General features: G+C 46.9%; 3 protein-coding genes across 3 annotated transcripts; 2 read left to right on the top strand and 1 right to left on the bottom strand.

Annotated features, from left to right (window-relative positions):
* Window positions 1–4,356: 4,356 nt before the first annotated feature.
* On the top strand, window positions 4,357–6,130 carry LOC112877630 (molybdate transporter 1). Its single transcript, XM_025941977.1, has one exon. The coding sequence runs from the start codon at window positions 4,485–4,487 to the stop codon at window positions 5,898–5,900; it is 1,416 nt and encodes a 471-aa protein (XP_025797762.1). The 5' UTR covers window positions 4,357–4,484; the 3' UTR covers window positions 5,901–6,130.
* A 222-nt stretch (window positions 6,131–6,352) lies between these two features.
* LOC112877631 (protein FATTY ACID EXPORT 5-like) lies at window positions 6,353–9,647 on the bottom strand. The gene is made up of 3 exons (XM_025941979.1): window positions 9,263–9,647; window positions 6,723–6,810; window positions 6,353–6,603 (listed from the first exon to the last, which is right to left on the bottom strand). The coding sequence occupies exons 1-3, from the start codon at window positions 9,459–9,461 to the stop codon at window positions 6,531–6,533; spliced, it is 360 nt and encodes a 119-aa protein (XP_025797764.1). The 5' UTR covers window positions 9,462–9,647; the 3' UTR covers window positions 6,353–6,530.
* A 1,215-nt stretch (window positions 9,648–10,862) lies between these two features.
* On the top strand, window positions 10,863–12,758 carry LOC112873744. Its single transcript, XM_025936790.1, has 2 exons — window positions 10,863–11,357; window positions 11,442–12,758. The coding sequence occupies exons 1-2, from the start codon at window positions 10,919–10,921 to the stop codon at window positions 12,335–12,337; spliced, it is 1,335 nt and encodes a 444-aa protein (XP_025792575.1). The 5' UTR covers window positions 10,863–10,918; the 3' UTR covers window positions 12,338–12,758.
* Window positions 12,759–14,033: the final 1,275 nt, after the last annotated feature.

Here is a 14,033-nt window from a genome sequence, read left to right as displayed (position 1 = left end):
ACACGGTTCAACCGATCATTAGGCCATGGTACCATCGATAGCTTGCATACACACATCATGACACCAACAATAACAATATATATGACAACACAGCATAGGAAAGTCTAGTTATCACTAAATTATAAACCGCTGCGATACATTTCGCACTGACTGAATGTGGCCATCAAAATTCATCCATCAAATCCACAGTCCATCAAATAAAAATGAACTATTAAGGCATGCTGAACTAATGCAGGCAATTCAAGGAGAATAATTCTATGCGCATTGACCCTAAACAACAGCAAAGTAGCATATCTCTCTAATCCACCTTGACAGGAAGAGCAGATTGGGTGGCCGAGCAAAGATAGGGCGTTGGGGGTTCAAGCAGCAGTAACCTCTATCGCGAATGGTGGTTGGGAGGGGCTGGATCCGCGTTGCCTTGTTGCCTGAGGTGGCCGGCTCGTCATCGTGGCCGGAGATGCGGTGGGGCAGGAGAAGAGCGGCGAAGGCTAGCGGCATAGGCGAGCGAGGAGAGTGGCGGCGTAGGCGAGTGAGGAGAGTGGTGGCGGCGGGCTAGGGCAGGAGAATGGCGGCGAAGGCGAGCGAGGAGAGTGGCGGCGAAGGCGAGCGAGGAGTGTGGCGGCGGCGGGCTAGGGCAGGAGAATGCCGGCGAAGGCGAGCGAGGAGAGTGGCGGCGAAGGCGAACGAGGAGAGTGGCGGCGGCGGGCTAGGGCAGGAGAATGGCGGCGAAGGCGAGCGAGGAGAGTGGCGGCGAAGGCGAACGAGGAGAGTGGCGGCGGCGGGCTAGGGCAGGAGAATGGCGGCGAAGGCGAGCGAGGAGAGTGGCGGCGAAGGCGAACGAGGAGAGTGGCGGCGGCGGGCTAGGGCAGGAGAATGGCGGCAAAGGCGAGCGAGGAGAGTGGCGGCGAAGGCGAGCGAGGAGAGTGGCGGCGGCGGGCTAGGGCAGGAGAATGGCGGCGAAGGCGAGCGAGGAGAGTGGCGGCAAAGGCGAGCGAGGAGAGTGGCAGCGGCGGGCTAGGGCAGGAGAAGTGCGGCGAAGGGATTAGCCGAATATGTATGTCCCCTGATGACCACTTTGTAACGGGCTTTGAGGGGACGCTCGTTACTGACTATATGACCATTAGTAACGGGCGTTGTCGTAAAGCCTGTTACTGATGACCATTAGTAACGGGTGTTGTGGTAACGCCCGTTACTGATGTCAGATACAGAATTCAGCGGACTGCAGCACACTTACTGAACTGAAGCAGAATATATATAGTATCTCAGGCAGAATATATATGGTATCTCAGGCAGAATATATAGACATCATATATTAAAAAAAGATTCAAATTCCACCAATACACATCCTATATTACAAAAAGGATTCAAATTCCACCAATACACATCCTATATTACAAAAAGGATTGAATGTCCACCAATAGACATCCTACATTACAAAAAGGATTCAGCAGAAATCAATCTTACTTTTTCTTTGATTTCTGTATATGGATTTTTTCATGATGGTCGGTTCGCAAGTACGGTGTTTTGTCAGTTGCCAAGAGTCGGGGCATGTATGAAGTGTCAAAGGAGAATTTCATCAAACTGGTTGTATTCCTCCCCCTCAACAACATTGGCAATCCCAACAATCCTTTTTTTCCAGGCATAACCACACACCAGTTCTTCCTTGCAAGGTCAGGTACATAGAACATTTGCTCAACATCCTTGGCGAAACAAACGGTTCGTCTTTGTAACCAAAGACCCGTAGATCAACACTAACAAACCCATATTTATCCTTGCTCACACCTCTCTTCCCATTGACCCATCTACACCGAAACAAGGCTACCTTGAAACCTACATATCATTGGTGGTGGCGTTGATCACTCATTCTCATGGGCCTTGAGATGTGTGACGGCAGATGCCATGCCTCTACCCTCCAGCAGCTTCAACTCCTGGGGGCAGTGGGCTGGCTGCCACTTCACTTTCTCTAGACGGCAGTAGGATTGTAGTAGGATCACATCAGAACAGAAGAGATGGAATTCCCTTGCCTTCTCTTCCCTTCCCTTCCTTTCCTTTCCTTTCCACCCAGAAAAAAACAACACTCCTCCAAGCATTTGCATCTGCTTAACAGATGGACGGCTCGTAATCAGTCTCAGCTGGTGCGGTTTTGGCATCGAATCCGATCGATGGAATGGAATGTCTCGAGCCCTTTGCATTGGTGCTGCTGAGTGCTAAATTTACATCCAACCAACCTTTGATCCCCCACAGTTTCAGAGAATGCATGATTATATTGTACTGTGTTTCTCTCTCTAAACATCCTGAGACTAGAGATCGAGTATTCCTGTCCGTGGGTGTGGTCTTTTTTTTAGTCTTGTTCCTTGTTACACGAAGCAATATAATTAATTGTTTGTGCGTTGAGAATCAAAAGGTAGGGATTGAAAAAATTGATCAAAGTCAACCAATGCAAAAGCCACACACTGTCGTTCTCGCTCTGTTGGTACCTTAGACAGCGACCTGAAAAGAATATTTTCTCCGACACGTTATGAGAATTTCTCTCATCAAAATACAGCTTGCCATAGCCCCGCCGTTGCTACAAAAGGAGGAAGAACTAACGCGCCGAGGACGCTGTATGCCTGCCTGCCTGCCTCTTGGGGCTCCCATGGGGCACCGCATGCATGCTCACTATCAGAGCATGATTTAGTAACCCTTTTGGTGAGGGACTACTCAGACCTGCAGTAACCGAAAAAGGAACAACTTCCTATCGAACGATGCCCACTGCCGTATAGTCCTGATCGAATGCAGCGCCTTGTCGTTTCAAAAAAAAAAAAAACAAAAAATGCAGAGCCTTGCGAGTGGGACGAGTCCCTGATGCAGAGGAACCACTTCCACACTACTCTCACCTCTTCTCTTCTCTGGTTGCCACACTACACATCTAATTAGCCGATCATTCTTCAGTTTTTAACTGCTGAAGAAGAATTGCACAGATTGGGTATGCCGGATGGATGCTGCAACGATCGTCAAGACAAAGCACTTTTATAATATTCAATTGATTTCATTCGAATTGTTGTATTTAAAATAGAAATTGCTAGCCAAGTGTCGCCTTGTATACACCAATTGCCCCTGGATGTCATATATCTTGCAGATCACACCAATCGCGAAACAAACAAAACAATTGTCTTTATGTTTTGGGAAAAAGAAGGGGAAAAATAACACGCAGTCAGTGCCTTCCTTGCATATATACATACTACTCTTGTTAGTCAACCTGTGCTCTAGCAGTATAAAATAAAGCGCATATTCCGTGAAGGATGCTGTCAACTGAGATGAGGTGAGGTAAGGGAACACCTACACCGGATAAATTCATGTCTTCGATCTGTTCTTTTTTTTTTGTATGTAAGCATTCTTGTCTTCTGTTGTTTGTTAACTTGACAGTGCCAATCAAATTGTATACGCGCTGCGTTGGGAGGATAACATTTTTAATTTCTTACGCAGATCTCGTACGTGTTCGAGAAAAAATATTGTTAACTTCTACCCTCCTTTCCGGAAACAATGCAGCATAGTTTTCTTTAGGGGTAATAAATTGCCGTCTCCATGCCTGCACTGCAACCAAAAAGGAAAAAGGAAAAAAATAATCTTCTGTTCTCACTGATGGTAGTACATATCCTCAGATTTTTCTTTAGGTGGACGTATCCGACAAAGAGAAATCCAGATGGATAGATTGTCTCCTACACTCCACACCACCAAGAAAGAGCTAGTGCATTAGCGTGTTTATTAGCTTTTTATTGTTCTTGCCCTTGTTTGCAGCTGAGCTGAATGTGTTTATTTGATCCGTACTATCTTCTCTGTCTGCTTCAAAAAATCGTATGGGAAATCCTAGCTACCGACAGCAACAACAAATCCCAGGTGGCTGAAGTCCGATCACTAAAATGGAACATGGTGATGTCAGAACAGAACATGGATCAGGTGCCTTAGCTTCACCTCTTCTCACTTCCATGTAACCATCATGATTATTTGTTCAACCGAATCGATCCGTCGTTTTTCCTTTTTGTTCTCATGTTAGTTAATTTCTTCTTCATTGTTTCAGAAAGAAAAAAGAAATATTTAAACGGCAGGTTTTTTTTATCAGAATCAGTGACGTGGGTGAATGTGCATACGAACAGAGCACCGATTCTGACGGATAACCATGCCATCAGGCTTTGACTTTTGGTGTAAACATGAAGCAAATATAATCCCTACACAACTGATCGCAGTGCGTCGTACTCCTAGTCACGACGATGCAAACAAAAAAATCGGGGAAAAAAGGTATACGCATCAAAGATCGAAAACAAAAAAAAATGATCCGTATCCTAAAGGAAAATGAATATGAACTGAGTGCGTGAAAGCGAACCGAGGTGAGGCGAGCAAAGCCGGCATGTCGATCAAGACGAGCTCAACAAACCACCTCCTATAAATCCTGCGGCGGCGCCATAATTTCTTCTCACCCGGTGATCAGAGGCGAGATCGATCGAGCCATGGCCACCACCGTGAACCCTGACCCGGAAGCGGCGGTCGCCGGCAAGGAGCCGAGGGGGCCAAGGTCCCTGCTCGCGCGCGCGCGGGACAACCTGGCGTTCCGGTCGGTGTGGCCGGAGCTCAACGGCGCCATGGGCGACCTGGGCACCTACATCCCCATCGTGCTGTCGCTGGCGCTGGCGCGCCACCTCGACCTCGGCACCACCCTCATCTTCACCGGCGCCTACAACGCCGTCACCGGCCTCATCTACGGCGTGCCCATGCCCGTGCAGCCCATGAAGGCCATCGCCGCCACCGCGCTCTCGGACCCCTCGTTCGGCATCCCCGAGGTCATGGCCGCCGGCATCCTCACCGCCGCATTCGTCCTCTTCCTCGGCGTCACGCGGCTCATGCAGCTCGTCTACTGGTTCGTCCCGCTCCCCGTCGTGCGCGGCATCCAGCTCGCGCAGGGGCTCAACTTCGCCATGGTGGCGGTCAAGTACATCCGCTACGAGCAGGATCTCGGCAAGGGCAAGTCCACGGGCCGCCGCCCCTGGACCGGCCTTGACGGCCTCATCCTGGCCATCGCAGCCATCTGCTTCATCCTCCTCGTCAACGGCGCGGGATCCGAGAGGAGCAGAAACAGCAACAGGACCGAACAAGATCAAGGCCATGGCCAAGGAGGAGACAGAGACACCCAAGAAGAAGGGCGCCAAGAAGAAGAGACGGAAGGCCGCTGGCGCTCAATGATCAGGGGCGCGGCGCCGGCGATACCGTCCGCGGTGATCGTGTTCGTGGTGGGCGTGGCGTTCGCCGTGGCGCGTCACCCGGCGGCGGTACGGGAGCTGCGCGCGGGCCCGTCGCGGATGCGCGTGGTGCGCATCCCGCGGGAGGCGTGGAAGCAGGGCTTCCTCAAGGGCGCCGTGCCGCAGATCCCGCTGTCGGTGCTCAACTCCGTGGTGGCGGTGTGCAAGCTGACGCGCGACCTGTTCCCGGAGAAGGAGGCATCGGCCACGTCAGTGTCGGTGACGATGGGCGCCATGAACCTGGTGGGGTGCTGGTTCGGCGCCATGCCGTGCTGCCACGGCGCGGGCGGGCTGGCGGGGCAGTACAAGTTCGGCGGGCGCAGCGGCGGGTGCGTGGCGGCGCTGGGCGCGCTGAAGCTGGCGCTGGGGCTGGCCCTGGGCGGCTCCATGCTGCGCGTGCTGGTGGAGTTCCCCGTGGGGCTCCTCGGCGTGCTGCTGCTCTTCGCCGGCGTCGAGCTCGCCGTCGCGGCCAGGGACATGTCCTCCAAGGCGGAGGCGTTCGTCATGCTGCTCTGCACCGCCGTGTCGCTCGTGGGCTCCAGCGCCGCGCTGGGCTTCCTCTGCGGCATGGTCGCGCACGGCCTGCTCATGCTCAGGGCCTGGGCGATGGGGGTCAGCCGGTCAGGCTGAGGTAGTCAAGCAGCTAGCGCCATCGATCGATCCCCATTCAGGATCAGGTCGTGTGTTTGTAAATTGTGAATTGCTACTATGATTGCGAGTGATTCTGTGTGCATACGGTCCCAAGTCGGAAGTCACTTCCATGGCTGACTGGGCAAATTTCATCCTCAACAATGTTATCAATACAACTCGTCAGTACCAGCCATCCCGGTTCCATGGCTGAATGAACAAGTGTTCTTCCAGCTGCACACTGCTGCCTCTTGCTTGTAAGTTGTAACATGGATTGCTTATATCTGAAAGGGCTCTTCTCGCTCCGCTGACTCGTGTTTATGAGCAGCACAAGGCAAGGGTGAAGATAGATCCGTCGGGTCATGGCCCCGACCCCCCAACAACAGCTTCTACACATACCACAGGCAAGCAGTCACCATGATCACTAGCGCCTGCCTCAGTAACATCACATTCGCTTCTGTGAATCACATCTTTAATTTTTATTTCTTGTACAAAGTTCAGAGATCCGTGGTACATTCTAACAGAATTACAAATGGAGAGCATCACTAGTCCTGAAGTTACGGTGCAATTAGACAACATGATCGATCGTGATCTGAGTTCAATCAAACATATATTACAAGTTAAAACATTGGTTTACTCTTTCTTCGGTGGGATGTGGTTGCCACCAGTTGCAATCTTGAATAGATAGAATGCGGACATCACGGCGCTGCAAGAAAAAAGACTATACGTATTAGCTCGGTGAAGCTACTTTCTATTTGCAGGAGGAAACAAATGGAAATGTGTAAAAATCCAGTGTGGCATCCGAAGTGTAGAGGCTGACATTACCTGAGACCAGCAACAACACCAGCTGGCATTATCTTTGAAGTTTCTAGGTATCTCTGCCCCATAACGTAGGTCAAGGCGAATGCACAAACTGTTTGGTATCAACAAAGTTGCACAGTTAGTACAGATCGATAAGCGACAAAGCAATTTGCACGCAGAAGCAGAAAGGTATCTCATTTGTCTATTTTGCAGTCAGCAAATGATATTTAGTCTAAAGGGCACAATGCTTTTTGAGGTATGTACAGTCTCTACCACAAACAACAGTTTGTGTGGAAAGCAATACCTTATTATGGTTTCTAACAAAAGTTATCATGTTATATAACAAGAACTGACAATCATTCAAATACAGAATATGCGCAAAACATTTGGAGCTAGCAAGATATATAATCGAAGCTGTGGTGCTAAGGTAGCCATGTTGCAGTCAATGCTTTAATCCTCATTGAATCCGACACAGAATGGGCAATAATCTAATGATGTGCCTCTCTTGTGAGCCTCGAGGCTTTAATTGAGATTAAACTTTAAAGATGTGGATGATCCTATACAGGAATCCATAGGCAATAACTGTTTGCTGCCGAGGATTCCACCGTGGATTAGGATTTTGGAAACCCCCATTACAATAAGAAATTCTTCAAGGTTTTCAAGACTCAAGATTACAAGAAAAGATTGTGGCAATTTCTTGGAATCAATCACTAAATTGCAAAAAAGGAAGAACTGAATTCTCCAATAGAATTTTCTAAGGGAATAGTTAGGAACTCAAGATCAAAATGGTGTCATGAATGTGAGCATGAATCTGTTGACATTCTTGAAAATTTAGTATATAGAGGTTGTGAGGTGTTGTTAGTGTGCTGAAACAATTGGGACTGGAAAGTCAGCCATAGGAGGGACAGTTCCCACTGTTCTCTCGAGATAGTAGGTGTACTTCTAGTTCTAGGACTGAAAGCCAATTAAGTTATTAATTTGTTGAACTTAAGATAGAAATGGAAATCTGCTAAATGCAGAGTAGGCAAAAGTATCTAAAACTGAAACAACACTTTTTCAAAGTAGATGTAATCGGCTGTGGACTTTGGGACAGATAAGGTCCAATTTCAAAAACTTGCAAGTGTAACTGTACTCATGATAGACATGAAGGCCCTATGAGTTCCTGCAAAATTCCAAACAGTCCTAATACCTAGGCATGCAGGAAAGGATCATGCAGGTTGCCTGGTGTTGGATTGTGTCTACTACTATAAAAGTACATGTATGGACCTAACCCTGTTCATACCACAAAAGGCAAGAATATTTTGCTTCATGTTTCAGATTGGAACAAAACTGTATGAATGCTCATGAGGCCATTAATCAGCTGTGACAAACTTTGAGCTAAAAAAATAGTATCTCAGCATGGATGATTTTCTACTCTATCTACCAGTAATAAGTGAATATTAGTATCTCACCACATCTCTGGGAAACAACCAGGTTCAGAAATTTAGAGGCTGATTTGATATGCTAATAGAACTGATATCATGCCAATAGCAATTGATTTGCCACAAAAAGTGACAAGAGGAACCAAATGACCATTAAGCTGGCATTGACATGGCATAACCTACCGAAGTATAAGGCAATGCAGCATTTTAAGCAAACTTACTCCTATCAGTCCTGAGCACACACCTGGTAAAACCCAATAAAATAAGGTGGACAAAAAAAAGCCCCTAGTGTGTTGCTACGATTGGAGCCCAAGGAGTTTTTGTAGCTATGAAGAAACTGCTGATGTTGCAGCAAACTAGTGTCCTCATGTCCCAAATGAGGCAACACGCAAGGGGCTCTGACGATGAGCAATACAAGCCACACTAAAAGGCCACGGAACTATTGGAGGTGGAGGTGGAATCACCCACTGGGTTCTCAAACAGTACCAGTAAAGAACATCTCTCCCAAGGGGAAAAAAAGGAGCTGCATTCCAATCAGATCATAGAGGATCACGGGGCGCTTCAGGCAAACACACAGGACAGGCGATGCACTAACAAACGAAACATCAAAAAAAAATTCCTTGTGTTTGTCCCTTCCCAACAGGTGTACTAGTGAGACACCAGCACAGGGAAACAACTTTGCTGGGATCCCTGAGACCACCGCATGGTATTCGAACTGTCGGCACAAGGACAGTTATGTGCATTCCTCATATTTATTTTCAAAGCAACAGACACGGGATCCGCGAGCATTTGCAACTGCTTAGAACTCTGAAATTCGTATCCCATTAGACGTTCCCAAAAATATCGAGCAAGTCGGAAACCCAGAGAATTTCTATACTCAAACAAACCAAACCACTACACCCTACCGTCAACAAAATTTATTAGTTGCCGATTTCAACAAAGAAACCGCACATCACGACGATTCAGCATCGCATAAACCCCCTAACGGCCGCCCCTCCACGACAATTAAGCTAGACATCCGCCACCCAGTTGTTACGAATCAAGTAATTGCCTTTACTCTCCGAGGAAACGATCGCACAAATCAAGAAACGTAATAAGCAAATCAAAATGCGCAGCCGGGAGTGAAGCGGGGGCGGGGCGTACGGGTCTCGAGCGCGAGGGCGAGGTAGGAGTTGCGCCGCTTCTCGAAGGCCTTGAGGCTGACGAACCCCGCGAGGAGGAGGAGCGCGCCGGCGCCGGCGCCCCCCGCCAGGGAGGCGGTGCTGCCGCGGCGGAGGTAGCCCAGCACGCCGCCGGCCAGCACGGCGAACCCGTAGGGGATCGTGAAGCAGAAGTCGTGCATCTTCGGGGCCTCTCCTCTCCTCTCCCAGATCTCGCGGCGAGGCTTTCTTCTTTTGGTTTGTTTTCTCCGGGGGCGAGGTGAGTGGGAAGGGAGGGAGGAGGAGGAAGTCGTCGGAGACCGGTTGGGTGCGCGCGTGGCGGCCCGCGGGCTTGCGGCGAAGGAGCGGGTGGAGCAGAGCCGGAGGGGCAGTCTGGTCATTTACTGCGGGTAGGCGACCAGAAAAGTGTGCCCACCACTCGCTCGCCACAGCAGCACGGCACTAGCCAAATTAAAAAATATATATATCCAACGTTCACATGCTACTGCTAGGGGATATTATTGATTTTTCTTTTCCGAGTTTGGTTCCCAACCTTGCTGCCATTCCATACGAGTTTCATGAAAATATCATAACAAATTAATACCTTGTACATAAATGTAACATAATTCTTGCATTCCAAATTAGGATTAGATTTTCTTCTAACTCAACTGAGAATTAGATATCTGACGGTTCTTGTTTATAGATATTAGATCAGAGATCAGAGGGCATGAGACCTTTTGTTTAGAAGAACGGTACTTCTTTTACTTTTACACACATATATCAACTATGTCAGGAAAAATATAAAGTACTCTCATGAACGGTGTATTCTTTTTTTTTTCCATTCCAACAAATGTCCCTCCAACCGAACACTACTAAATTTGGAATTAAATCATCGCAATTTGCTTCAACTCTCATACTAAACACATGCTAAGCACAATAGTATGAATCAAGATGGAAAACAAATTGAGCATAACAAGAAGGATATGAGAAGTTCAATGAGAAGAGAGCCATCTGGCATGAGCCATATAGGCAAAAATATGACTTGGGTTAGGTAAAAGGGTATGTAATGGTGAAATAGCCGCTTGGAGTGTAATTTTAATAGTTTATGTCAAGCAAATATATCATTTAAAAAGGACTATGGTACACTCTTTTTACTGAAAAACTCACTTCTAAAACACATTAAAAGTTATACATAATGATTATGAAAAAGCTATTACGATGTGTTCATCTTTACTACCACCAAATCATAGTACAATGCAAAATCTCTTTTTCCTAAAAAAAATAAATTATGATAAAAATATATGTTATTTTAGAATGATGCTTCGCTCCAACTAATAGATTTGATTTTACCATAATCATCCGGCGCATTTGTTCAAGTATATAGACAGACAAAGTTGTGAGATGTTCACGAGCGTTATCTATTTCATTTATAATCTTTTACATATTAAATAATAAAACTGAAAGTACCTTTCATTTTTAGGCGAGTCAAATCATACAAATTTGAACTTGCTTTTGAAATCTTCCATTTCCCGTCCAAATCCAACCCAAACACATCCCCAAATATCTTTCATCCTCCAAAACCCTAAACTTGGCCAAACTTACAAACCGCCGATACCTTTCCTCACCCGGGCGGCCGCCCCCTGACCCCTTGAGCCCACCCATGGCGGCGGCGAGCCAGAGTGACGCGCCTCGGCGGGAGCCCGGCCAGCGCCGTCCCATGTGCGGCGTCTGCACGAAGCCCCTCCGCCTCTGCCTCTGCGGCCGCCTCCGCTCCCCGCCGGTGGACACCGCCGTCGGCGTCACTGTGCTGCAGCACGCGATGGAGGCCCACCACCCGCTCAACTCCACCCGCGTCGCGCGCCTCGGCCTCCGCAACCTCGCCGTCGCCCAGGTCACCGACGTCAACCACCGCGCCCACTTCATCCTCACCACGCTCGAAGCCGGCGGCGCCACGGCGTTGGGTCCTGGAGGCGGTCCTGTAACCGCCCGTTCCGGAAATCTTGCATTTCCTCGTGATGGGACTTGTGGGAAATCAGATGGAGAAGTTGGTGCGAGCTGCGATTTTGAGGAGCCATGGTTGAACCCCTCTGGTGATTTGGGTGTGGAAGACGTCGATTTTGGTGGCACAAGTGACAGTTTGAATCTTGGGGACGTCCATGACGGGATCTTCTGTGATTTTGTAGGAGAGGTTGATTCTCCTGATTGTGCCCACAATGGTGTTGGCAGTTTTGGATTCGCGAAGATGAAGAGTGATGGACAACCTGCAGATCTTGAAAGGCCTAGCTCTGCAGCAAACCAGATAGGGAACTCTGTTGTTGACTCTGTTAATGGTGAAACCAATCGTCAAAGTGGGGTGGGGGCGACATATAAGGTAAATGGTAATTTGTGTCATCCTGTAGTAGCAAATGGTTCAGAAGTTCATAGGATGTTCAATGATTGCAATGGTATAGGTGTAGAAAAAATTGAAGTCGGTGCTGATATGGGGCAAGATTGGACCAGGAAAAGCATGGATAAGTGCACTATTGCATTCACAGACAAGGAACTAAGGATCGATATTGAGCGTGGTGTGAAACCAAAAATCAGATGGTTATCAAGAGGCCCGCTTGGTGAAGCAGCTGTCTCAAATGGTTTTGTCGTGACAAAGGTACAAAAGAAGAAATGTAAACTCACTGGTTACGTAACAGAGTTTGAGGAATTCTCAATCACCATACCGCCAAAATCAGCTCTACTATTTCCATGCCAGCGGGCAATCAGCATCAATGCTTCAGGTTGTCAGGTACAGCATTTAATTGTGTTGGATGGCACTTGGGCAAAGGCACAAAGGATGTACCATGAGAATCCATGGTTACAACTGCTGCCACATGTGAAGCTGGAGTCAGATAGGGTTAGCTTGTATAGTGAGGTGAGGCACGAGCCAAGGGTTGGGTGCTTGTCTACTATTGAGAGCATAGTTGTTGCCATGAGGAAACTGGGAGAGGATTCAAAGGGATTGGATGATCTCCTGGATGTTTTCGAGTCAATGATTGCTGATCAGCGGCGATGCAAGGATGAGAATGTGAAGCAAAAGCTGAAGTTCTAATCGTAAAAACAGGTCCCATCGTTAGCCTGTTGTCTAACTTCCTGGTGACATCTGGATGCATTTTTCAGTCCAGATGGCATATATTTGTTACTTCATACTGAGAATGTTTTATTGCTAAAAATTCATAGGAGATGGTTTTTTTTTATTAAGCTTTATCTCCATTTCCAGGATACTAGTGTCAGAGCATATCATATCATTGTAGGTTTGACCTTATTCTATGATCAGATGTAACTCTTTTTTCATTACTGCTAAGCTGGCATGCACAACTACTTTATATTAGAATTGGACCTATGGTACTCTTTTGAATGGGATGATGATTCATCATATATGTAACGTGGCGCTGCATATCTTCTGTTTTTATTCTCCTGTTCTGCAAAAAGTTTAGCTGCTTACAATGAACTTGGACCAGCTGATTTTTTTACCTTTTCCAATGTTCCATGTCTCGAAACCTTTTGTTATTGCCATATGAATGCCTATTCTTTCGACCATTGAAATTCTGTCCTCATTCTATCAATTCTCAGTCTGCTTCTGCCATTTTTGAATAAGTAAAGGTTATGCCCCTTACAATTATCTTGATGCATAGGCCACTGGAGGTCCGAGTGGTCCTGGTTTCGGATTAGCCTCGCAAAATAAGCAAGTAAGGGTGCCTGAAAATCCTTTTCCCAAACCCCATCTTATGTGGGAGCTTTTTGCACTGGGTATGAATATTGGAAATTCTGTGAAACATGAATTGCAGGGGGAAAAAGCAGGATTTGAGTGTTTCAATTTTTCTATACATGGTGTGTACATTATATGTTCTTCCTTTTTTGAGATGGAAAAAAATTATGCTCTTGTTTTTGCAAATAACAGAAGGTTACTCAAATTTTCCTCTGTATGTTTGCTGCGTGTCCTACTGTTTATATGTTTGAGCCCATTCATTTATCAGATGCTCACTCCTAATTGTTCCCATAGTAACATTTCCTGCATGGTGTTATGGTGTTTCCCTTGATGATATGGTATGGTAGTGCTCATCAGGTAAAATAAATGAGTGTCCTTGTTTTTATATACTGAACATGCTCTCATGCTTGCTGCTTACTCAGGTTTAACTCCAGTTTCTTGCTCAATTGCTCATTTCAATTTTACAGTTACCAAAGCCAAACAATTTGTACAGCCATATCTGGCTTGGCCTGGCTGGCTGTTTCTTCTGCATTTGCTGAGAGGTCCCATTTTACCTTAACCAATCATATCAGGAGTATTAATCGAACTCGACGGAATCAAAATATGCACTAGTAGCTGCGCTCCTCACAGGTTAGGGACTTGCATCTGTAGGAGATTGGAGACCTGATTGGCTAGTTGCTGACCATGTGGACTATTCAATGCAAATGGTGAAATACCACCTGGATATGTTCTTACTACTGCCTGCACAATCTTGTTTTTGTGCAGAACTATGTTTTGAAGGCTCATCTTTGGTAAATTGCAACCCAGCTTCATCTTTTTACTGTGGTGACACTTTCTTATGCAGTGGAAAATTGACATGCTGCACTGCGTCCCCCTGGTTTGATCAAGTTTATGATCTCTACAATGCGCTTTGCATGCACTCCCATGATTTTAAATTATATGTTGTTTTGGCTTTTCTTAGATATTAATTTTTATTGTGTATATAAACATAATGTATTTTTAGGTGCATAGCAAAAATTACCTATAATTTGAAGTGAAG

Source organism: Panicum hallii, chromosome 9, assembly GCF_002211085.1.
Source record: "Panicum hallii strain FIL2 chromosome 9, PHallii_v3.1, whole genome shotgun sequence".
Lineage (NCBI taxonomy): Eukaryota > Viridiplantae > Streptophyta > Magnoliopsida > Poales > Poaceae > Panicum > Panicum hallii.
This window is presented reverse-complemented; position numbering and strand designations above follow the sequence as displayed.